This window comes from Carcharhinus amblyrhynchos, chromosome 28 (assembly GCF_965287045.1).
Source record: "Carcharhinus amblyrhynchos chromosome 28, sCarAmb.v2.hapA, whole genome shotgun sequence".
NCBI classification, from domain to species: domain Eukaryota; kingdom Metazoa; phylum Chordata; class Chondrichthyes; order Carcharhiniformes; family Carcharhinidae; genus Carcharhinus; species Carcharhinus amblyrhynchos.
In genome coordinates, this window is record NC_137351.1 from 8,983,437 (window position 1) to 9,010,207 (window position 26,771).

At 42.6% G+C, this 26,771-nt stretch overlaps 1 protein-coding gene across 6 annotated transcripts in view; it reads left to right on the top strand.

The window, feature by feature from the left end:
- The window catches only part of LOC145359690 (A-kinase anchor protein 13-like), a 415,021-nt gene that overhangs the window by 96,414 nt on the left and 291,836 nt on the right, over positions 1 to 26,771 (top strand). For all 6 annotated transcript variants that reach the window (XM_080214440.1, XM_080214441.1, XM_080214444.1 and 3 more), the window contains exon 2: positions 2,403 to 2,446. In XM_080214440.1, coding sequence (XP_080070566.1) covers positions 2,403 to 2,446 — 44 coding nt within the window. The remainder of the gene's footprint in view (positions 1 to 2,402; positions 2,447 to 26,771) is intronic.

Here is a 26,771-nt window from a genome sequence, read left to right on the forward strand (position 1 = left end):
ATTTTTGATTCTATTTGCTTGCCTGGTAACTTACTGCAATCATTAATCATCTTTAAGCATTATTTAAAGAACACATTTGAATTTACTTCCCCTAATTTCGCTGTGTTTTCTTGTCCTCCTGTTGTTACTTGTCTTGAAGATATGCTCATATCAGAAGCTTAATGCAAGCTAATGCACGGTACTATAATTGACATTGATATGTGCTTCTGCATGAGAGGGACAGCCCCTCATATTAGTCAAAGGGCTGTTTGTTGCTTCAATTCTATCATTAGCTAACCATTCTGTCTAGGGAAGGAAATGAGACAGTGGCTCATAAAGAAACCCTGACTGTACATATTTCATCCAGTTACAAGTTCAGCTGCCATTGGTCAAGGAACCAATGTTTTGCAGAAGGAGGCTCTGTGTATGTTCATCATTTTATTGGCAGACTGAGATTGGCAGGAAGAAATGGGCCAATGTAAATTGGGATGAGGGAGAAGGAGAAAATGCTCATGGTTAAAATGACTTTATGGATTTTGCTCCACTCTGCCCAGTTTCCTGTTCTTTGAAAAACATAAGACACAAGATTTTTCCGGCCACGCTGGCCCAAAAACTGGAAAATCTTGCCCGAGGTCAATGGACCTTTGCGTGGTCTGCCCATTACAATTTCAGTAGTGGGTGGGAGGGGAAGATTCCTGTGTCAGTCTCCAACATTAGAGGTGATTCTGTGATTGGACAGTCTTTGCTAAATAACCCTCAATTTGCTAAAAATCACACTGACAAACAAGTTAAGATTCTGTTGAGCTTACATTTGTATGGAAGCTACATATATTAATACACAAGGCTTTGTACTTTGCAGACAGAAAGAACATGTGCTCATGTTGCGCCTATTTCAGCTAAAGAAAGTAAGTGTTAGCTCTTTGCTAGTTCATTCCACAGGTTAGTGCAGGTTGAACAATCAGAGCCAAGCTACGTAGTTTAAATTTCAAACCACACTTGAGTTAACTGCCAGTAACTAATAACTTGTGCATTCTCGATGCCTTTTCCTGTCAGCTTGGATTTTGTCGGTCTTTTGGCTAAGATCAAGTGTCGTACCGTCATGCTGCACTTGGTTGAAGTCATTAAGTTACATTTCAGTTTCATTTGAAGCAATTTTTTCAAGTGGCATCTCGGCCTTTTGGCTAAGATGCAAATTAGATCAAGCCTTGGAGGAGGAGCTACACCTACTTCAATCAGCTTGGATCATGTAGATCAAGCCCAAGACAGGAGGTGAGAGCCCTGTCTTGTCAGCTTGGATCGGGAATGTCCCAACTTGTTGGGACTCTGAATTGGCTTTAATTTGACTGGAATAGGTCAATTGGATTGGAATAAAGTAAAAAAAAAAATCTCTCTTGTGGGGACCTTCAAAAAAAACTCGTGCATTCTCCATAGCAATGCTTCTTGCCAATCAATCTGTAATCTTCTCATCCCATATTAAGCTGTTGCTTCCCCTGACATTGGCATTCTTGTGATTGTCCTGATGAGTGTAAGACAAAAAACTTCAACTAATGTATTTTTCATCAATACTCAAATTCTGTACTATCAAACTATACTATATCTGTTCTCTCCTGAAAGATTTTAACTCAGATTGGGGTTTCATAAGCTCTGGCTGCCTCCTTGGGCAGTTTGCCCAGTGTGTGTCAGCTTGTTATTTGGGCACAGCAGGCTGCCCCCTGCAACCCTGGGTCGCGACAGAAGGCGACAACAGCACATAGACATGTGTCCTTTTAAATGATTATGATTTGGCTCCTTAAATCCCTTCAATCAGTTCTTGCATCCTTCTCAGAACCCAACTTGCTGAGCAAGCTTTCAGTCTCGCCTCCCTAACTCTCCCTTGGCTTGCTATCCACTCTGTAATTCTTTTCATTTAATTTTTCCCCTCCACCCCTGAAATGATGCACTTTTACAATGAAGGATTGCAATAGGCTGGTTTGGGGGAATGCAAAGGTTGGTCCTTTGTGCTTGGTCATTTGCGCGTACTTCCGACTCCCTTGTCCATCAATCACTTTGGCCAATTTTGGCACAGCCAGGATGAGATCAATTAACTCTGTATAAATGTGGGTTTGTACTTGGTAGCTACTGGTTTGTACACTTCAGGCCCCCAGTATTTAGTAACCAAATAAAATTAACTGCCTTTGATTTTAAAGGAAATCAGCGATATTTCTTATGGAGGCTTTCTGTATGATTGTTCTATTGGGAGTCAGTGAAGAATACTTGACACAAGTAACATGGTAAAATAATTGTGCTTTCAATGTAACAAAAGTAAGATTAAATTCCAACTCTTGTTTGAAGTGGTGGTTTATGGCTGAATATGTTACTAAATAACTTTATGGCTTAACAAATAACTTTCCATGCACTTATTTTCTTTCTCTTCTTACTTACAGTATCCTGTGTCATGAAACTTACACCAAATCACGCTCCATTGTATGTAAGTAATGGCAATCCTATTTTTAAAGAAAATGTACTTAAACTGATCTTCAGAGTTATGAAGCTATTGATGAGGTTAGTCACTCAGAATCAGCCACACTGTAATTCAGCTTTTCTTTTATACTGGTTTACACTGGGGCTGGAGAAATAACTAGCATGCAAAGAAAATACTCTGCAAAATTGGGAGTTGCAATAGGTTTGGACACTGTTTTTCCATGGAATAAGTTTTGAATTCTGGTCCAGGGTAAAGAGGTGAAGATCTCTGTGCTCACTGTAACGTCTTAAGTAAAATAAGTTTGGATATTTTCAGCTGACTATAAAGTGGGCACAGATCCAGAGCACGCAGCCTGTGGGGTGGCATAGTGGTTACTACTGCAGCCTCTCAGCGCCGGGGACTCGGTTTGGGCTGCTGTCTGTGCGGAGTCTGCACGTTCTCCTTTTGTCTGTGCAGGTTTCCTCCGGGTGCTCCAGTTTCCTTCCACAGTCTGGAAGATGTGCTGGTTGGGTGCACTGGCCATGCTAAATTCTCCCTCGGTGTCCCCAGACAGGTGCCGGAGCGTGGACATTAGAGGATTTTCACAGTAACTTCATTGCGGTGTTAATGTAAGCCTACTTGCGACTAATAAAAAAAAGTTTTTTTTAAAAAAAACTCTGATTTTAATATTGAATTAACATTCTTACCGACAAAGACCACTAGAAACCTAAAAGTGAGGAGTTGCCATTCTGGTATCACAGTGGGCACTGTTCTGTGTTCAGGGGAGGAGCACAGTAAGAAGTCTCACGACACCAGGTTAAAGTCCAACAGGTTTATTCGGCAGCACAAGTTTTCAGAGCGCTGCTTCTTCATCAGGTGAGTGGGAGTCATTCACAAACAGGGCATATAAAGACACAAACTCAAATTACAAGATAATGGTTGGAACCTGAGTCTTTACAGGTAATCAAGTCTTAAAGGTACAGACAATGTGAGTGGAGAGAGGGTTAAGCACAGGTTAAAGAGATATGTATTGTCTCCAGCCAGGACAGTTAGGCGAGATTTTGCAAGCCCAGGCAAGTCGTGGGGGTTAGATAGTGTGACATGAACTCAAGATCCCAGTTGAGGCCATCCTCGCATGCAGAACTTGGCTATCAGTTTCTGCTCAGTGATTCTGCGTTATTGTGAAGGCCGCCTTGGAGAACGCTTACCTGAAGATGAGAGGTTGAATGCCCATGATCGCTGAAGTGTTCCCCGACTGAGAAGAGAACGCTCCTGCCTGGTGATTGTTGAGCAGTGTTCAGTGGTGATGGCCTTGGCAAGACGTTCATCTTCATTTCATTTCACCAAGGCACTCCCCACACCCCCACTTCTTGCCTTTTAAACAACTGCACAACCTCAAACAGACCATTGTCCGCAGCAAACTATCCAGCCTTCAGGAGAACAGAGACCACGGCATCACACAACCCTGCCACAGCAACTCCTGCAAGATGTGCCGGATCATCATCACGGATGCCATCATCTCATGTGAGAACACCATCCACCGGGTACACGGTACATACTCTTGCGATTCATCAATGTTGTCTACCTGATACCCTACAGGAAAGAATGTTCCTAGGCATGGTACGTTGGGGAGACCATTCAGATGCTACGACAACGAATGAATGAACATTGCTCAACAATCAGCAGGCAGGAGTGTTCCCTTCCAGTCAGGGAACACTTCAGCAGTCATGGGCAATCAGTCTCTGATCTTTGGGTAAGTGTTCTCCAAGGCAGCCTTCACAACACATGACAACGTAGAATCACTGAGCAGAAACTGATAGCCAAGTTCCGCATGCGTGAAGACGGCCTCAACCCGGGATCTTGGGTTCATGTCACACTATCTGTAATCCCTACAACTTGCCTGGGCTTGCAAAATCTCACCTAACTGTCCTGGCTGGAGACAACACACATCTCTTTAACCTGTGCTTAACCCTCTCTCCACTCACATTCTGTACCTTTTAAGACTTGATTACCTGTAGACTCATGTTCCAACTATTGTCTTGTAAATTGAGTTTGTATGTTTTTATATACCCTACTTGTGAATGTGAATCCCACTCACCTGATGGAGGAGCAGCGCTGTGAAAGTTTGTGCTGCCAAATAAACGTATTGGACTTTAACCTGGTGTTGTGAGACGACTTATTGTGCTTGCCCCAGTCCAATGACAGCATCTCCATTTCAGGGGAGGAGACATGTTAGCGAGGCAGAGTAGGTGAGACTTTACTGTGCATTTTACCTTTGCACCTTATCTGGGAGTGACGGCAGTTATTTCAAAGAAGAATGTGATTAATTGCTACTATAATAAAAGTGGATGCTGGAAATCTGGGGAAAAACCCCAGAAAATGCTGGAAGAACTCAACAGATCTGGCAGCATCTTTGGAGAGAGAAACACAGTAAGAAGTCTCATAACGCCAGGTTAAAGTCCAACAGGTTAGACTTTAACCTGGTGTTGTGAGACTTCTTACTGTGTTTACCCCAGTCCAACGCCAGCATCTCCACATGAAAGAGAAACAGTCAATGTATTGAGTCTGAGTTCTGAAGAAGAGTCATGGGGACTCAAAACGTTGACACTGTTTTTCTCTCCACAGATCCTGCCAGATCTGTCAAGTTTTTCCAGCATTTTCTAATAATTACTGCTACCGTTGTTCATCTTCCTTGACACTAAAGAAACATGACAACCATTTTCTTTACTTTCATTGTAATCTCTGTTAAAATAGAAACTGTAACAAGAGTTGCTGTCTGCTAATGCCTTATTCAAATGTCCATTTCTTCTTGTGCGTACATTGCCAGTGACTGAGTGTCAGGCTGTATCCAGCTTGGGGCAACTTTGTGATCAAACCAAATAAACCCTTAGCCAGTGTTCACATGGGCAGACGGGGTATAGCATGAGTGATCGGTGACAGAAACCCAAGCTGACTTTTTGGGGAAGAGGCCCAAACTTTGGCCCAATGATGCTGTGACTAATTGGAGCATCTCTGCCAATACCTTGTTATCATCAACTAACTCATCACCAGGGATCATAGAATAGAATCCCTACGGCACAGTAGAAGGCCATTTGGCCCATTGAGTCTGCACCGAATCTTTGACAGAGTACCTTACCAAGGCTCCATCCCACTACCCATGCATATATACCTCACGTATGTTGTGACACTAAGGGGCAATTTAACATGGACAAACCAGCTAACCTGCACATCTTTGGATCGTTGGAGGAAACAGGAGTACCAGGAAGAAACCCGCGCTAGCACAGGGAGAACATGGATGCTCAAACCTTGCTTTGTATGGACACCCATCCATATTGTTATGATTGAAAATGTTGTTCCGCACCAGTTATGTCCTTTCCCTCCTCTTTGCCTCCCCATATCCTCCCACAATTGAATATTATATTGTGCAACCTGTGAATGAAACATCCCAATCACTGAATCCAATGCTGATGGATTACATTTAGGTAAAAAACATTCAGTGCTGTCTCAGCTGAAGTGAATTACTGAGGAATCGCATGTATTTCATACAGTCAGGTCAACACTTTCTAGTAATCGACTGCAGCTTAAATTCCAGAAGATCCGCAATGCATTCATGAGAAAGATTTCTCAGCCAACTGTCTTCCTCTTTCCCATCCTTCATAATGTTTGCTGCCTGTTGTCCCACATGGAATCAGAGGATCCAAGCCTAATATTTGCTATGTTAGACTCAATCAGCTGGCAGTTGCACTGGAGAGTGAATTAACAACTCCAAACCCCCCTTGTGAATGCACAAAGCTTTCAGCTGTTGAGTCAGCTTACCAGAAGCTCTGAAAAACTGACTTGCCCTTTCGTACTTGTATTCCACAGTATTGATGAAAGCCAAACAAATGGATGTATGTCACCTCTCCATATATTATCTGGCCATATGCCACAGGCACTGTTCTCCACTCTTGGAGTTCACTTTATCATGTGTTGATCAACATAGTGGGAAAATGAAGAGTTTGACCCAGTGATACTGTCAATACCCTAATAGAATCCTACAGTGCAGAAGGAAGCCATTCGGTCCATTGAGTCTGCTCTGACCACAGTCCCTTCCGCACCCTTTCCCCATGACCCAATGCATTTACCCCAGCTAGTCCCCTGACACTAAGGGGCAATTTAGCATGGCCAATCCACCTAACCTGCACATCTTTGGACTGTGGGAGGAAACCAGAGCACTTGGAGGAAAACCCACGCAGACATGGAGAGTGTGTGCAAACTCCTGACAGACAGTGAGTGACCCAAGCCAGGAATCGAATCCAGGCCTTTGGCACTGTGAGGCAGTAGTGCTAACCACTGTGCCACATGTCTAGTTCTGGATTCTGATCAAGGACAGCAGCATTGTATGGATTTCTTCTTCCACTTAACCCAAACATACAATACCCTATTATGGTTGCCCACTATCAGTAAATTTCTTCCTCATTTGTATAGCAAGGCACTACACTAATGCATTTATTAACTGAACAACAACAATACTCAAGTATCGATGGTTTATGGATGGGAGGTGCTTAGCTGCGTTTAACTTCACTGGAAGTTTGAATCTGAGGTGTAAACTTTACCTAGTTGAGATATGTCTGTGATGGACGTTGCTATTTTGAATATAAGAGAGACTAAATGTTGCCTTCCTTTACTGAAATGCAGCCAATAGGAGTCATGTGTCATATTGATAGCTCATGGGATTTTGCGACATCTTCCAGAAAGAAGAAAGCATTGTTATGTAATGCCTTTATGACCATCAGATGCTTTCCAGCCAATGAAATACTTTTGGAGTGTAGTGAACATTTGGAACAGGGCAGCCAATGTGCATTTAGTAAACTCTCTCAAACAGCAGTGATTAAGGCTGGTTAATCTGCCTTGCAGACGTTGATTGAGGGATAAATATTAGTCAGAACAGCAGGATAACTTCTTGCTGCTCTTTGAAATAGTACCATGAAGCATTTTGCACCCATCTAAACAGGCAGAGATAGGGCTTCAAAAGCTGGCACACTGGACAATACTGCAGTGGAATATTTAAAGTTTAAGTTTTTAAAGCTTATTTATGAGTATAGGTTCACATTAGCACTGCAGTGAAGTTACTGTGAAAATCCCTGAGTTGCCACACTCCAGCATCTGTTTGGGTACATTGAGGGAGAATTTAGCATGGCCAACACATCTAACCAGCCCATCTTTTGGACTATGGGTGGAAACCCACACAGACATAGGGAGAATGTGCAGACCACACAGTCAGCGACCCAAGCTGGGAATCAAACCCAGGTCTCTGATGCTGTAAGGCAGCGGTGCTAACCACTGCTACTGCTTGATATCCAAGTCTGGGAGTGGGACTTTGAGCCTGGAACCTTGTGACTAAGTGATGAACTCTACCAACCAAGCTGTGGCTGGCATGAGAAGCTGGTGATATAAAATGCATTGTTTTACTTCATCTGGCATGAATAGAATTGTCAGTGTATGTGAAGTTAATATAAGCAATGCTGGAAGTTTTCAACAGATCCAAGAGGCACCTGAAAAAACAGATGATGGAGTCATAGGGGTTTACAGAATGGAAATAAGGCCTCCAGCCCAACTTGTCCATGCTGTCTTCTTTGTTCTTGTAAACCTCTAAGATAGCCCCCATTGCCCAAGTTTGGCCCATATCCCTCTATATCCATCTTACCCATGCTTTTTAAAAGGCAAAATTGTACCCACCTCTGCTACTACCTCTGGCAGTTTGTTCCAGATACTCACCACCCTCTGTGTGAAAAAATTGCTCCTCTGGACCCTTTTGTATCTCTCCCTCCTCATCTTAACCCTATACCTTCTAGTTTTTGACTCCCCTACCTTTGGGAAAAGATGTCAACTACCTAGCTGAGGTACGCTCCTCATTATTTTGTAGACCTCTATAAGATCATCCCTAAGCCTCCCATACTCCAGGAGAAAAAGTCCCAGTCTATCCAGCCTCTCCTTATAAGTCAAACCATTGAGTCCTGGTTGCATCCTAATAAATCTCTTCTACATCTTTCTAGTTCAGTAATATCCTTTCTGTAATTGGGTCCCCAGAACTGCACACAGTATTCCAAGTCTGGCCGTACCAATGTCTCGTACAACGTCAACAAGATGTCCCAACTCCTGTATTCAAAGATAGGTGTGTTTTGAGCAGGCAGTCTTCATCTGAATGAGGTTTATCTAATAGTTTTTTGTTTTATGTTCAACCTTTTATATGGTCAAAATTTGGTCCAGGTTTCAGACTATATTCTGGATGATTTTCCAGTTATTTATCAGCCTGACTTTCTTCATTTGATGCATAGCTGGTTTAAGTCGAATGAATACCTTGAAATATATTGCATTCCTCTAAGGAAATTGAAAAACCCCAAAGTCTCTTTTGTATGCAGCATGCAGTAACCATAGCATTCATTTCCTTCCCGAAACGAGCTTCCCACACAAATGAGAGCTCGTGAGAAAACCTCCAATCAGTCGAAAGCCGTTTCAAATTACCTGTGCTTGGACTTGTTTTTGCTAAATCAATTGATAGACAGGAGCGGGAAAGGAAAGCAGAATTGGTTGTGGTTCATTTAGTGCTCTGTTATTCAATAACTTTCTGCCAAGGGTCCCAATCCCACTACGTGCTCTGCATATGGGTCACTCTTTCAAAATGCTACAAGACAAACTCAAGCATTTAACCAGGTTTTGTCATGGCAGTTTACAGAACTGTGGTATACAATATACATCTATAGTTAAGTTTTTATAGGGAGTAGGTGGAATGGCTTTGAAATTGATAGCAGGATTAAGTGCAGGAACACTTCTGCACCTTCCTAGTAATTTAGCGTGCAACTCCATATTAATTTGAGGCTGGTAAATGACTTGGAAAACAACACAAAGCGAATTGTTTTCTTGTTTCAAAGAGATGTTTCAAAGATGTGCAAAATTAAACACCAGTCAGGAGTGTGATGGAATACTCTTTACTTGCCTGGATGAGTGCAAATCCAACGACACTCGAGAAGCTTGACACCATCCAGCAGCCCACTTGATTGACGACACATCCCCTCCCTCCACTACTGATGCTCAGTAGTAGCAATGTGTACTATCCACAAGATGCACTGCAGTAATTCACTGAAGATCCTTGGGCAGCAGCTTCCAAACCCTCGGCCACTTCCATCAAGAAGGACAAGATGTGGGAACACTACCAACTGCAAGTTCCCCTCCAAGTTATTTACTACCCTGACTTGGAAATATGTCATTGTTCCTTTGCTAGGTCAAAATCCTGGAATGCCCTCCCCAGTGGTATTGTGGGTCAATCCACAGCACGTGGACTGCGGTGTTTCAAGAAGGCAGCTCACCATCACCTTCTCAAGGGCAAATAGAGATGGACAATAAATGCTGGTCATGCCCCACAAATGAATAAAAATAATTGAAAAATCCTAAAGGGTGATTTCTTGAAGAAAGCGAGCATCGTTTGTTAAAATCTAGTGCATACTTGATGGACCAAATAGCCTCTTCTGCACTGTAGAGATTCTGAGAATCCCTATGAGCCTTTTGTAGAAATGAGTAAAATCTAAACCTGGTTCCTTTCAGATCTGTGAGACTTGAATACCCAGTGTGGAGCAGCTGGTCCATAACTATTTGTGGTGCACTTAATCACTTTGTTTTCATGGTGTTGAGGAGGAGGGAGGAAGTGAGGCAGGCATTTTGAGAAAAGACAAGTCCACCTTTGATTAGAATGGACTAACCTTTTGATAAAGGCTCACATAAGTCTCAAATGTTCCAGAATCTGCTATTTTCCAAAATACAGTGAACATATAATTATCAATGAAACAACTAAACTACACATCCTCACGTGGTAAAGCACAAGTGATCTGGTAGGAAAATTTTGTGGTGAGTTTTTCCTGGAACATTTGTTAGTCGTAAAAGCCTGAGCACTCTTTGCCAGATGGCTTGCTCTTGTACACAGTTGCTGTGAGAGTGTGGAGCTTTCTGCCAAGTGGTACAATGACAACAGTGTACTTCTCTGATTCGTAAATCGTTGACATAGTGATGTTACCTGACATTGCGTTAGCTTGTCAGCCTTTTAGTATTAACATATCTGAAATGGTTCAATACTGTTTAATTTCTCCCTCCCTCCTCTCCAATCCCCCTTTCTAATTTGAAGGTCAAATTTTGTTTGCTCATGTTCTTGGGGCATTGTTACTCTGTTAAAGATGCTACATAAATGCAAGGTTTTTTCCACCCTTTCCCTGGGACAGTAGCTCGTGAGTTTTGTTTGTACAGTCTTCTCCCCATTGACTTGGCCAAGTAACCATTCTTAATGTAAAAGTCGAGACATCAAGTGTAAATTCTCTACCTGAATATAAACAGCAAAAAAAGTACAGCACATGAACAGGCCCTACAGTCCTCCAAGCCTGTGCCAATCATGATGCCTTAACTATGCTTTAAAAAAAAACCATTTTGCCCTTACTTGGAACGTATTGCTTTATTCCCTCCCTATTCATGTGCCCATCAGATGCCTCTTAAATGTTGCTAATGTGCCTGCTTCCAACACCACCTCTGGCACCCTGTTCCAGTCACCCGCCACTCTCTGCATGAAAAACCTCCTCCGGCACATCTCTGTTAAAATTTCCCCCCTCTTACCTTGAATCTGGGCCCCTTTGTAATTGACGCTTCCACCCTGGGGGGGGGAATGTCTCTGACTACCCACCCTGTCTACGCCTCTCATAATTTTGTAGACCTTCGTGCGGATGCTGGAATCTGAAACCAAAAGAGAAAATGCTGGAAAATCTCAGCAGGTCTGGCGGCATCTGTAAAGAGGGAAAAGGACTGATGTTTCAAAGCCAGATGATTCTTTGACAAAGTTGAGTAGTGGATGCCCACTAAAGGGACATGGGTTAAGTAGTGTAGTGATGATTTTGTTGGGTTAATAATTCTCAGAATCTGCTGACAGTTCATAGCCTCCTTCTGCACTAAAGGGGATTGAGTTTATCAAGTCTGCACCAACCACAATCCCACCCAGGCCCTATTCCCTTAACCCCAACACTGGGGTTAATTTTAGCATGGTTAATCAATTTACCTGCACATCTTTGCAGTGTGGAATGAAACCAGAGCGCACGGAGGAAACCCACGCAGACCTGGGGAGAACATGCAGACTCAACACAGACAGTTACTCAAGCTGGGAATTGAACCTGGGTCCCTGGTGCTGTGAGGCAGCAGTGCTAACCACTGTGCCGCCCATTCTTAAGTTTCAACAGCTGGAATTAGTTTAAAAAATATTGTCCTGAATCTGTTGATGGGGCGAGCTCAGGCACAGTAGAATTACGTTTATTTGAAAGAGCAAGGTAGGGCCAACAAATGCCGAGGTCCCTGTATGACAGAAGAGGTAGAAATTAAGGAAAAATATACTTATGATCGATGTGAGGTCATACAATTGCAAACCAGCCCGAAGATGGGAAGTGGAAAAGCAAATAAGAGAAGCAAAGAGGGAGTGTGAAAAGAGACTGGCAGCTAACACACAAGTCTCCCAAAGTCTTCCATAGGCACATAAATAGCAAAAGAGTACTAAAAGGAGGACAGAGCCAATGATAGACAAAAAAGGGAATTTATACATTGAGGCACAGGTTCATGGCTGACGTATTAAGTGAAAACTTTATATCTGCCTTTGCCAAGGAAGAAGATGCTACCCAGGCTATGGTGGGAAAGGAGGTAATTTGGATACTTGAAAGGTTTAAAATTGATATGGTGATATTGGATATACTTAAAGTTGATAAGGAACCAGGACCAGATGAGATACGTTCAAGAATACTGTGGAAAAGAAAGCGAGAGTGGAAATTGCAGACACACTATCCATTATTTTCCAGTCTTGGACTCACAGATGGTGCCCAAGGATTGGAAAATTGCAAATGTTACACTTGTTCAAAAATGGATGAATATAAGCCCAGCAACTAAAACCCTGTCAGTTTAACGTCTGTGGTGAAGAAACTTCTAGAAACAGTAATTGGAGAAAAAAATTAATAATAGTCACATGGACAAACACGGGTTAATTATAGAAAACAAGCATGGATTTCTTGAGGAAAAACTGTGTTTAACTAACTTATTGGAATTTTTTGAAGAGGTAGGAGAGAGGATTGAAGTGGGCAATGCAATTGATGTGGTGTATATGGACTTGCAAAAACATTTTGATACAGTTCTGCCACATGGAATAAAATGGAAAGTAGAAACACAAATACAAAATTGGCTGAGTGATAGAAAACAGCAAGTAGTGCTTAATGCATGTTTTCCAGGCTGGAGGAAGGCTTGCAGTGGAGTTTCTCACTGGTCAATGTTGGGACACTTGCTATTCCTGATATATATTAATAACCTGGACACAGACACAATTTCAAAATTTGCATCTAATACAAAACTTGGAAACATTGTGACCTGTGAGAAAGATAATGTAGAACTTCAGAAGAACATCAGCAAATTGATGGAATGGGGCATACAGGTGGTAGGTACTGCTCAATGCAGAGAAATGTGAAGTGAGTCATTCTGGTTTGAAGAACATGGAAAGACAATATAAAATAAAGTGTAAAACCCTAAAACAGGTGCAGGAGCAGGGGGACCTCGCTGTATATTCACATAAATTATTGAAGGTGGTAGGACAGGTAGGACATACAGTACTAGGTTTGGTTAATAGGGCGTTGGAGTAGAAAATCAGAGATTATATTAAACTTGTACAGCTGCTTGGTTTGATCTCTGCTAGAGTATTATATCCAGCTCTGGGTGTCGCACTTTAGGAAGGATTTGAAAGCATTGGAGAAGTGACATAAGAAAAACTTTCTCTCTCAGCGAGTGGTTAAGGTCTGGAACCGACTGCCTTAGAGTGTGATGGAGGCAGTTTCAATTGAAGCATTCAAAAGTGAATTGGACTGTCAGTTGAAGAGGAAGACGATGTAGGGTTATGGGGAGAAAGCAGGAAACTGGCATTAAGCCATTTGCTCTTTGAGAGCTAGTGCAGAAGTGATGGGCCAAGTGGCCTCTTGTCTGTACTGTGACAAGTTTATGATTCTGTCGGATTGTCCTAACCAAAACCTGGAGTTCATGTGCCTGGCCTTCGGGATTTCAGTCCCACACTAATGTGGTTGAACCTGGACTCCATCGATTCACTTTGCTCTGAGGTGACCTAACAAGCCCCTCAATATTTATGTATTTTGTTGGGACAAAAAGGAATGGGCAATTTGATGCCAACATCCCAAAAACACAACTACAAATATCACTTATGCCAAATCCTCCATCTTGGCAAGTGCCCTCTAAAGTCAAAAGGAGCACTGGAAACATAACAGGAATTGGAGCCCCAGCTAATATACTTCTGTTTTAGTCCCGGTGGTTCTAACTGTAGACCCTAATAAACTACTTGGTTGAATTTGACCAACTTAAGCTTGGGCCTAAGAGAGATACTATGTAGGAGATAGAGCAGAGTAACGGACTATTTGGGAAAATTCTGTTATTAATGTTGCATCTAACCATTCACCCAATGGCTGTAAGATTCATTACCTCCTCAAAGGCATGTTTGTCGAATAGGTTTTCATGGGTGCACTCCCTTAATTTGCATTTCAGTCATTATTAACAAACAAACTTAAAACTTAGTGAAGGGAATTTTCTTCCAATGAAACAAAGCAGCCATTAGGTATATTGAGTGAATTGTCGAAGAAACATTTCAGTTTTGTAGCATTGTATGGAGAAGTGATACGTTTTATTTGGCTTTAACGAGATTAATAATGGAGCTAGTTGAAGTAGGTCCAGAATTACTTCAGTTGCAATTGTTTTTGTTGTTTCTCTTCAAGTAGTACTTGCAGGCAATTTTGCAATTTTTAGTTTAACCTATATCAGTCCAATATCAACACTTGTTTGGATGAAGAAGCTCATGTTCCTTTAGCGATTTAACATCGTAAGAAGTCTCACAACACCAGGTTAAAGTCCAGCAGGTTTATTTGAAATCATGAGCTTTCAGAGTGCTGCTCCTTCATCTCCTGATCAGGGAGCAGCACTCTTCAGTGCCTGTGCCCATCCCAGTCCAACGCTGCCATCTCCACCTCAGATTTAACATCCACATTGAAATAAAAATGTGAACACCATGCAAGATGTAACTACAAAGAGGAAAAGTTTTCCCTGGTAAGTCAATGCAGTGCCCATTCTGTAGCAAGATGACCCAGCTGGGACTGTACCAAGTTTGTAAGCAGGCTTGAGGTATCAGCAGTAATGGCAATGCAGTATGATAATCAGCCTTTTCTAAAGGTAGGGAATGGAAAAAATGGCCAGAGTTCTACTCTTGATGATTGCCAGTGACATTTGTGGGAAATGCTTCTGTTACTTCAAGCAATGATAGGGTAGAACTTGCATGAAATTTAGAGTTAAAGTTTATTTATTAGTGTCACAAGTTGGCTTACATTAGCACTGCAATGAAGTTACTGTGCAAATCCCCTAGTACACACTCGCTAGCCACACTCCAGTGCCTGTTCAGATACACTGAGAGGATTTAGCATGGGCAATGCACCTAGCCAGCATGTCTTTTGGACTGAGAGGCAACTAGAGCACCTGGACGAAACCCACACAGACAAAGGGACTCTGCACAGACAGTGACCTGAGCTGGGTGTCAAGCCGGGGTCCCTGGCGCTGTGAGGGTGCAGTGCTAATCACTGTGCCACCCTGCTGCCCTTCACCAGTGCCACCATCAATTGACTGAACCACAACAAGGATGGATACCTTCACTGGGGTCAGAAAGAGAGAAGAAGCTTGCTAACATGGCTACTAATGTTCCACAGCCTAAAACTTTTACATCTGGAGTTTCAAGGTAAGGAAATTGAGGAAATATATTGCTGGCTTTAATGAAGCTCATTGCTTCATTAAGCCATATGCCCAAATTCAAATCCTAGTCGACTGCTGTTTGCCATTTCTGGCTCTCATTGTGCAAGTCTTTGCATTTTTCTGCTATTCTTTCTGTCTCTGATCTGCTAACCATCAGACAGCTTGTATTGCTTTAATGAAATATATATATAGCACTATAGTAATCGGGCACAATACTCCCTCTCCCTCCTCCTCCTTTTTCACCCCCGCTGCCTCCACACCTCCCCCCCCGCCCCCAACCACCACCTCGCCACAGACTCAGTCAGTATTCATGCGCAGTAGAAGGTGGGACTAAAATAGAATATCCCTTGCCATATTTTACTGAAGCCAGCCAGAGTTAAAAGCAAAAAAGATTTGTCCACAGTTTATTATTTTTAACACCACCGCCCAGGTTATTGGATGAGTCATGTGAAAGTTTTCAATGTCACTTTTTCCGAAGAAGGAAGCAAGCTTGATTCTTTCGGGTCACGTTGCCCCAAAGATGTTGTTGAACTGCAAACATTGCTTTTAGAAGTTTTTTTTTGCCCTCCTTATTCTAGAAGGGATATGCATCAAATCCAAGCCTGCGATTTGTTTTTTTTTGCAAATCGGAAACTATGGAGCAGTTGTTTCCTACAAATGGATGGAGTTGGCAAGAGGAGGAAGATGAACTGGCACGGTCACAGCATTAGGAGCAGCATTTGTTTAACTTTCTGAATCTGGCAAACACTGCTGGTATCCAGGCAGCTGTTGGTGCTAATTGGTTGGCATGTGACAGATACCAGCTGAGGAGACTTGGCCAGTGAGACGGTTAGAAATTGATTGCTGTCACATACACCATTGACAAGGCATCTTGAGAAAGCACAGGGTACGTCTGCCTTGGCAGTCAGTCGACCTCTTAATATGGCTGGTAAAAATTGTGACCCAGTGGAGTCTTCAGCACAGGGAATAATTTTAAAATGTCATGCATTGTCAGTGAATAGAGGTACCTGTGCCACAGAGGAAGCTAGTTTCTGTACCTAACATACTGTAGGTTCTGATTTCAGCTCTGCATCTACAGTGAGACTTTGCTACAGTGGGGAAAGTAGGTCCTTAAATGTTCCTACAAACATTATGCTGTAATCCGGAGTAACTGCTAATAACATGAGCTATATTGATGAAGGAATGCACTGAATAATGAATAGACTTAGAAGTATGGGTGGAAGGCCTAAATCACTGATGAACCATTCTAAGTGAATGAAATTTTAAAATACCTCATGTCTTTAATCCATTGAACCCCTGGAATGCAGGAAGAGGCCATTTGGCCCATTGCATCCGCACTGGCCCTCCAAAACAGCGTCTTATCTAGACTCATTCCCTCCACCCTAACCCTTTAATCACATGCATTTACCATGGCTAATCCACCTAACCTGCACATCTTTGGATTGAGAGGAAACTGGAGCTCTGGTTTCCTCTCAGTCCAGAGGTAGCACAGTGGTTAGCACTGCTGCTTCACGGTGCCAGGGACCTGGATTAAATTCCTGGCTAGGGTCATCATCTGTGTGCAGTTTATACGTTCTTCCCGTGCATGTGTGGGTTTCCTCCAGGTGCTCCAGTTTTCTCCCACATTCTGAAAGATGTGCTTGTTTGGGTCAATGCACTTAACAGGCGCCGGACTATGGCGACTAGGGGAATTTCACAGTAACTTAATTGCAGTGTTAATGTACACCTTACTTGTGACTAATAAATAAACTTTGCAAAACTTTACTTTACAAACCCACACAGACACTGGCAGATGGTGCAAGCTCCACATACGGTCACCCAAGGCCAGAATCGAACCCAGGTCCCTGATGCTGTGAGGTAGTAGTACTAACCATTGTACCACCATGCCATGAATCAACATTCATCTCCTAAAATAACATATTCCTTCCAAAGAACTCAAAACTGGAACTCCTTCCCCCTTGATCTTCCTCCCAATTGACAATTATCTTCAAGCTTTTGAAAATCAAGATTACTGTCACCAACAATGCCTTGATGTAGAACAGTATTTATTACCCAGTCCTAATTGCTCTTGAGAAGATGATGCTGAGCCATCTTCTTGAACTCCTCCAGATTGTGTAGGGTAGGGATAGGAAGGGAGTTCCAGGTTTTTGCACCAGCCAATGAAGGAAGCACCATCCCAAAACAAAATTGTAACTTGTAGCTGATGATGTTCCCATGTATCTGGGGCCTTGTCCTTCTGGATAGTAAAGGTTGAGGATTTAGACGGTGCTGCTGAAGAAACCTTGGCAAGTTACTATGCACATCTTGTGAATGGGGGTAACACGGCACCTGGGTCTGGTTCCAGCCTAGCATGACTGTGTGGATTTTGCATGTTCCCTCCATGTTTGTTTCCTCCCACTGTCCAAAGATGTGTGTAGGTTAGGTGCATTAACTGTGGTAAATGCATGAGGTTACTGGGATAGGGCAGAGGTGGGATGCTGTTTCAGACAATCAGTGGCCTCCTTCTGCATTGTAAGTAATCTCAACACCAAGTTAAAGTCCAAGAGGTTTATTTGGTAGCACAAGCTTTTAGAGCATTGCCTGTTGGACTTTAACCTAGTGTTGTGAGGCTACTTATTGTGCCTACCCTAATCCAATGCTGGCAACTCCACATTTATGTTTAATGTGGTGGATATGATGTTGGTCAAGCAGGCTGTTTGCTCCAGGATGGAATTGAGCTGCTTGAGAATTGCTGGAGCCAATTACATAGAGAGTATTCCAGCGTCCCATGACTTCTGCCTTGTGCATGGTGAACAGACTTGGGGAGTCAGGAGGTGAGTTATTCTCAGAATTCCCAGCCCCTGAATGGCTTTTGTAGCCACAGTATTCACATGGCTAATTCAGTGCTCAGTGCTAATGCCCAGGATGTTCATGGTGGGGTATCCAGTGACAATTATGCCTTTTCAGGGTCAAAAGAAGTTGGTTAGAGTCTTCCTTGTTGGTGTTGGTCATTGCCTGGCATTTGTGTAGCATGGTTATTACTTGCCATTTATCAACCCAAGCCTCCTGAATGTTGTCTCGGTCTTGCTGCATGTAAGCACAGTTAGAGAATCTTCAGAAGTTGTGGCTGGCGCTCGAGGCAGAAGTCATCAGTGAACATGCCTGTCTCTAATCTTATTTGAGAAATGAAGTGTTGAAGTAAGTGAAGACGAATAGGACTGGGACACTACATCTGGCACTATGTGGATTGGCCTCCAACAATCACAATGCCTCCAACCAGAGTGGGGAGTTTTCTCCCTGACCTGACTTCCTTCAATGATGCTAGCTGTCCCTAATACCATAAGTCAAATGTTGTCTTGATATCAAGGGCAGTCACTGTCACCCCACCTCTCCCTTTTACTGTTTTCAACTTTGAGATCTGCTCTGTGAGCTCCTAACCCTTCATTGTGGTTTCTCAACATTTTTAAAAATCCTGTTCAGTATTCAATGGGTGCACGTAAACTTAGCATATGTTGCCACTTGAAGTGCAAAAGCCTTTACTTCTTGAACAGTTCTATGACAAGAGCAACACTATTGTACAGTGAGTCCCTACATGGCGCAAGTATTTTTGGAAGCAATATTAAAACACTTGCTGAGCCTCAGCTGATGACCTTCATGTTTGACACTTTATATGGCACAATTTCATGCAAGTGGACCCAGCAGCTGTCTTGTATCATTGCTAGTCTGTTGGGAACTCTTAAATCGTCCCTCTTAATGGAATTTTCAATATATCCATCTTACAACCTTAAAATGGTTTATCAACAAATATGGATTGGGTAACTTGCGTCATGCTGTTTGAATCATCCTTCTGTCCTTAAAAGTTTTTTTCAGGAAAAGAGCTTTGATATTTTTTCTTCAAGAATTCAATTATTAATTTTACATGGATCCAATTCCATCCACACTAAATACATTGATATAAGATACTTAAAGCCATGGTATTTTCTAGTGTCAGCTGTGGCTCAGTTGCCAGCACTCTTACCTCTTAAGTCATAAGGGTTCAATTCCCATACCAGGGGCAAAATAAAAGCTGCACCTCTAATGCAGTATCGGCAGAGAGTGGGATTAAAGGGATCCTGTCTGTAGAATGAACTATTAAACTGAGGCATCACCTGCCCTCCCAGGTGGATATAAAAGATCCCATGGCATTATTTTAAAGAAGAATAGTCAAGCTTTCCCTGGTGCCCTGGCTAATACCTGTCCCTCAATCAATATCACAGAGTGGCACAGTGGTTAGCACTGCTGCCTCACAGCACCAGGGACCCAGGTTCAATTCCCAGCTTGGGTCACTGTCTGCGGAATCTGCACATTCTTCCCCTGTCTGTATGGGTTTCCTCTGGGTGCTTTGATTTCCTTCCACAGTCTGAAAGACGTGCTAAATTCTCCCTCAATGTACCCAAACAGGCGCTGGAGTGTGGTGACTAGGGGGTTTCCACTGTAACTTCATTGCAGTGTTAATTTAAGCCAAGTTGTGACACTAATAAATAAATTTTAAACTGGAACAAAACATCTGTTCACTTTTGCATAGTTATTGGTGGGATCGTGCCGTGCGTCAGTTGGCTGCATATTTCCTACGTTGCAACAGTGGCTGTACTTTGAAAACATTTATTTGGCTGTAAAGTTCTTTCAGATGTCTGATAATTGTGAAAAACCACTGCATAAATTCCAGCCTTTCTTTCCTGAAGGTTTTATTAATTTAAAATCTGTGTTCGCCTGAGTGTCTGTTATCTATTATTCTTGACTGGCAGAGCTGCTTTGCAGTTGGGCAGTGATGTACAGCGAGATATTCTGTAACAACGTGAAGGGAAATTGTGCACGAGACAGAGAGTGAGGTACCATTGTGCTTGTGAATCAGAGTTGTACCTTCCCTGGTTAAACTGACAAAGTAGTCATGATGTGGGTATGCCGGCGTTGGACTGGCGTAAACACAGTAAAAAGTCTGACAACACCAAATAAATCATTTGGACTAAAACCTGGTGTTGTCAGACTTTAAACTGACAAACGCATGGACATCTGCAATTGATGCTGCCATCGGTTATTTTGAATGTTCTTCTTTTGAGTTTTGCTCAGGACAAGCAGATATTCATTTGTGCTTTCACTTCATCTAAATCTATATTTCAGTGGTTTCCTGAGAGGCTTTATTTTTGGATTGCTTAGTCTAGTTAAGGATGGTATAACTGTTGACAAAAGGAATAAATTTTGCTGTTGTACTCTGGCCATTAAGGTAACCATGTAGCGCTCTGCACAATCCCTCTCTTCTGGTAACTGTTGGCTTGGACACTGGGAGAGGACTCTTTGCTGCTCTTCAGAAGAGGGATTAAGGGCGCTTAGATACTTCACAAAAAAATGAAAATGGTTTCTCTTCTGTTGCTCGTTACATAGTTAGGTTTTATTAGTCGAAAGCTGAGGCAGTGGAAGCAGTGCATTTTCAAAATGTTGTAAGCATCAACTGCATTATCAGTGACTGTATCCCTTCCTTTTGGGAGGTCCTTTAGCTACCTATCAGAAGTTATAATATCTGGATTTTATTGGTGTTTTCTATTTATAAAATATTGAACAGCAGTAAAAACAACTAAGAGGTCAGCATAGCCTCTGTAGGTTATTCTAATTTGTTTGAGTCATAGAATCCATTGTGCAGAAGGAGGCCATTCAGCTCATTTGAGTCTGCACCAACCAGGCCCTGTAACCTCACATACTTATTATACTAATTCCCCTGATACTAAGGGGCAATTTAGCATGGCCAATCAATCTAACCCGCATACCTTTTGGACTGTGAGAGGAAACCGGAGCACCTGGAGAAAAACCATGCAGACATGGGGAGAATGTGCAAACTCCACACCAACAGTGACCTGAGGCCAGAACTGATCCCGGGTCCCTGGCGCTGTGAGGCAACATTTCTGATTAGGGTGTTGGTCCTGGCAAGACAGTCCATGAAGCTGATGTAACTAAGCTCCATGTGTGCTTATAATTTCCACTCCCTGATTCCTTTTGTACAAGTTTGGTGGCTTTGAATGTTTGGAATAGTAATTCTTATTTCTTTTTGGTTCATGAGTGGTTAAATCTGAAATGGACATGCCAGGTTCTCTTTATCAGCAGCTTGAGATTTATGCAAATTAATGGAAGCAGAGATTAAATGTTTTATATGTGACTCATGAAGCTTCACATCACCCAGTTAAATGACCCTTGGATGTTAATGCTGTGGAAGGTTTGGAGCTCTGGAACAAGAGAAAAATTAACCCTTTTTTGTCTGGTTAACCTGCTTGAAAGGAGTTAGAAGTTGGATGCTGTGGGTTGGTTTCACAAGTTTTAATTGAGGTTTTCATGGTTTCACCCAGGAAGAAACTGGAACTAATTTTCTGTGGCTTTCTACTTTTAAGGGACACATTGGATAATTTTCCTTTTTTTGACTTTTCACTTTCTAAAGTGTCTACATACAGCTTTGTAGCATCACCATTTAAATGTTTTTTGTACCACAGGCTGGATGTGAATGTATATCGACATTTTCCTATTTGAGTTATTGGGTTTAGCTTTACTACTAACTAAAGAGTAAGCCCCCCCCAAATTGCTAAATTGCCCCTTAGTGTCCCATGCTGTGTAGGTTGTGTGTGTGTGGGGGGTGGTGGTTGTTCAGAAGCATTGCTGATGGGAACAAGAAGAGGCCGTGTGGCCTTTCGAGCCTGCTTTGCCATTCATCATGATCATGGCTGATATGTCCAACTCAGTAGTCTAATCCTGCTTTCTCCCCAAAACTTTTGATTCTGTTCACCCCAAATGCTATATCTAGCCACCTCTTGAATGCATTCAATGTTTTGGGAGGTTTGGAGTTCTAGAATAAAGGGAAAATTAACCCTCATTTGTCTGGTTAGCCCACATGGAAGAAGCTTGCAGAAGTTGGATGCTCTGAAATTAGTAGGGTAAATGCATGGGATTTGGGAGTAGGAAGGTGTTTTAGCCTGGGTGTGATGCTCTGTTAGAGAGGCGGTGCAGACTCAATGGGCCAAACGGCCGCCTCCTGGATTCTCGGAAATGACAGACTGGGAAAACTAAGGGAAAGTCATCATACGTTTAATTTCATGAGCTTTTGAGAGATTGGCTCTGGCATGGCATTTACAGCAGCCTGTGAACAGATATTGTATTTTCCCTTTTGCCCATTGTAGACGTGCACTGCAAGTGGGCAAGAAGGGAAATAAATGTTTCACTTTTGGGGCTTTTATGAATGTCTGTCGGGATAATGCCGAGTTTCCTTGAGGTCACCACACAAAAAAAAACTGTTAAGGGCCTCAAAATATAAAATAAGCAATAAAAACTGCAGAGAATGCAGGAGCATTGCACAAATAATTAAATCATATTGTGATTGTGCATGTCAATTACCACCTTGTGCACCCTGCAGTGCTTATCGGTCGCGTGTGCAGGTGGATGCTGTAGGCTCTTTCTCCATCTGGTACGGACAGATGGTGGAAATGAGACAGGTGAACGGTGCCAAACCTTACCTGATGTGATAAAAGTCTGCGCTAGCTACTAAATCATGTGCCACCACTGGGGGAGGCAAGGGATTACAGTAATATGTTTCTCCTTCCCAACTCCCTCGTGTGCTCCCAAACCAACTTATTATATTAATTCTGCTCCTGCTGCCATGGTCCAATGTGATTCAACCACCAGTGAATCTTGGTGTGGGAAATAGAGAAGTATTTGACCATAATAGTGGTCTTTTGGCACTATGATTATGTTTTAGAGGGTAGGATAGAGGAGCTTTTTCTCTGCATGGACCTTATGCCATTCCAGCCCTGGGGGGTGGTTGATATTGGTCACCTCCATGATTTTTTTCTTCTCGAAGAAGGAGGGTAGAATTGAGTTGATATCCCAGGTGATATGCTGAGGGAGGGAAGGTTAGAATCCAGTGAAACCGCAATGGCAGGTCCACAATACTCAACAATGTGCTGTTGACAATTGACCAACAGTCTGCTGCATTAACTGGCCTTATTACTGGTGGCTAGAATAATTCCCATGTGACGAGTCCTTCAACCCAGTGCATGATTGTATTGGTTGGACAAACTAGCAGAGATTACTTGTGCAATGATCAGAAAAGCTGCATACATTTCTAGCAGTATCCCTCTGCATACTTGGAGATCCCTAGGCTTTGGCTTCTGTCAATTGATTAGCAATGACTTAGCTGCTGTGAGATGTGTATTGTGTATTTCCAATTGCACCTGGACCATTTTGCTTTCTCCTGGAAGAAAGACCTTGTGATGGAGACTTGAAATAAAAATCTTTCACTGAGCTTGCCTGCTACCCATCATTCAGAGAATAGATGCTTGCTGTGTTGGTACCTCTTAGTACTTGATTTCTAATCAGAAAGCTAATTTAGTGAAGCCTCGTGGTTCCCGCAAAAGGGATGACCCAGATCCAAGCTGACAAGATAAGGCATTGCACTCCCTCCTGGGCTTGATCTGATGCTTCACCTTAACCCAAAGGCCGAGATGGCTCTGAAAAATTGTATCAGGTAAAACCTTGATTTTACCTCATTAGCTACCCTGATCTTTTACTCTACCCCAGCTCAGGGAAATCACGATTGCAGGTGTCAGCACACCCCCAGTGCAATGGGCCAGCCTCATCATTGACTTTGCCCTGCCAGGTAACTTACACCCCTGAGCTACTAAGGTCTCCAATGAAGGCTTGAAGTCCGATTTGTTAATGTCTACTGCCTGGCTCACTCGCCACAAAATTGATAAGACAGGAACACTTTAGTTCTTGGTAAATGGTGTGGTATTTTAGCCAAACAGAAACTCCACCCGTGCTGATTACTCAACAACCCAGCATTGATACTGTTGAGCAAGTTGATGGACTGACTTGGTGAAAGCAAAGCTAATAACTTAAATGAGATGCCGAAAATTGTAAAGTGCATCATTTTTGATAGTTATAACTCTCACCTCAATAGCTCTAAAATTGAGGATCCTTCACAGATACAAAATGCCTTTTTGTCTGGGGAGTTATTCAGGTGATTTGCATTGTATGATGCAGTAAATTTGTCGTGATGTTTGGTCACAGTGCCTTTCCCAAGTTTTAAGCGAACGTTTCTATTATATTTGTCTGAATTCTTGATCCCCCTTCAAATTCTTCAGGATCTATACTTGAATTTGTGTTTAATAGCTTCTGTTTCATTGTTAGAGGTGGAAGTAGCTCCTTGACTCTGTGGCGTGCCTTGCCATTAAATAGTGTAGTGTTGTATGTGGGAAGTTATTTAGCCCGTACTTCCCTAGAAACGTACAGCCGCTCCATCACTGCCTTAACATTCTTTTGAATTAATCCTTCCTGAGTTCTCACTTCAAATATATTGGATGGGCTCCTGCTTAGGGTAATGAATCCTGACATCAGACCTGAATCCTATCTTTTACTAGCTTGTACTTACAGCTTCTAGTCCCGCAATCGTGCCTTGAATTTGTGCTGAGTATTTCCATGTGCAAATTGGGAGATTTGTTTTTCACCAGGTGAGAATCAAGAACTACAGGCCACAGTGTTGCAATGAAAGGTTGGCTAATTTTGAACAGAGATAAAGAGAAATTTCTTCACTCAAAGGTTTTACAAAGTTAGAAATATTGCAGGGCTGTGGGTGCTCAGTGATTGGGTTTGTCCAAATCTAAGATCGGTAGATAGTTGGACACTCGGGGGGAAATAGGCAGGAAAGTGGAGTTGGAGTAAAAGATCGGCCTTGATATTATTGTCTGGCTCAGCAGGCCCCAGTATGGCCACTCCTCCTATTTCTTATGTCCTTAGTTTGTGGTGTGAGTTTACTATGTTCCTTTTCATCTGTTAATTTTTGAGGCGGATAGGGTAGGTGGGAAAGCTCAGGGAAACATCTGCCTCAGCTGCTTCTGGGTCCCCTCCCTGATGCAATTCTGGGGAGATGGGGAGGTGATGGCTTAGTGGTATTATCATTAGACTATTGATCCAGAAACTCAGCTAATGCGCTGGGAATCTGGGTTTTGAATCCTGCCACAGCAGGTGGTGAAATTTGAATTCAGTAAAAAAACTATCTGGAATTAAAAATCTACTGATGACCACGACACCATTGTCAATTGTTGGAAAATCCTATCACATTCGTTAATGTCCTTTAGGGAAGGAAATCTGCTGCCTTTACCCGGTCTGATCTATATATGATTCCAGAGCAACAGTAATGTGGTTGACACTGAACTGCCCTCAAAGGACAACTGGGGATAGACAATAAATGCTGGCCAGCCAGTGATGCCCATGCTCCATGAACAAATGAAAAGAACTCTGTGCCCATTAGACAGTTAACTGTTTGGCAACGGGGCTACCTTCTAAATCCTCCCCTCTCCCCCACCCCTTTCCTTCCCATTCCCCAGTTCTGTCCATCTCCCAACCCATTCCCAAATGTCCCTTTAAATTCTAACCCATCTTCTTTCTCTGCGTCGTTTCCAGAGCTTGTACAGTGCCTCCTTGTGGAGTAATTTCAGTTAGTCTGCAGGGGTCAATCTGGGCAGAGTGTGAATGGGCAGTTGAGGAAATTGCTGCCAAACCTCATTTGGAAACCCGCATGTGCGCTGTTCTCCAGTGACCATCTTTGGGCTAAGGTGAAGAGGCGAAAGGAGTGAAATTAAGAGAACGTTTCAAAATAATTTTGGAGAGTTGAGAAACATTTGAATGGCAGCCAAAGTGCAACCACAGTGGTTCTGTTTTGTCAAAGAATGGTTGCTTTAAGGAGGAAATGAAACGTTACAGTGACATAACTTGCACCAAAATAACTCCAAAGTATCATTGAATAAATTTAATTTATTTTATTAAATTAAGCCCCCCAATTTTCTTTCCGTTTGATTTGCAATGTGGTCCTGGCCCGCATGGGGTGTGCACATGTCCATCAGAAATGGCAGCAGTGCCATCTATGGTCCCGTTGCTCTGTGGAATTCACCGCCGTCTGCTCAAATGCTAAGTTATTCCCACGGCCATAAGCTCCAAGCTTTAGAAATCAGGCAGAGAGGGTCATGAAGCTGGGCCTTGTTGTCAGAGGATTGAATTCTGAGGAAGCGTTAGAAAAACATTCAGCCTTGAACCGAATGAAAGGATAGGCCTTTTTAACTTCTTCTGTCATTCTTTGATAAATTTTGAAGGTTAAATGTATAGTGTGGCCAATCATAGTAAACTACTTGAATACCTACCCTGCTGTGTCTCAACAGCTTTCCTCCATAGCGATATTAAATGTCAAATTGTGTCCTGGCTTAAGTCAAGCACTCCCTGATATGTGTCACTGCCAAAATACACTGTCGGTCATATGAGATTCACTTCTGTCAAGTGTTTTCTTTCCCTTTTTAAATTTCTCCCCCTAGTGCTGAAAGCTGTGAGCCTTTGGTTCCATAAACTCCTGGACCTAATAAATAACCATTCTCCAGCAGGGCCCCAGACAACACCTACTCGCAGGCTGTCCAACTACAAGAGGCATTACTGCTGAGTCTCGCTTAAATGCAGTCTGCTCTTCCTAGTGTGGCTG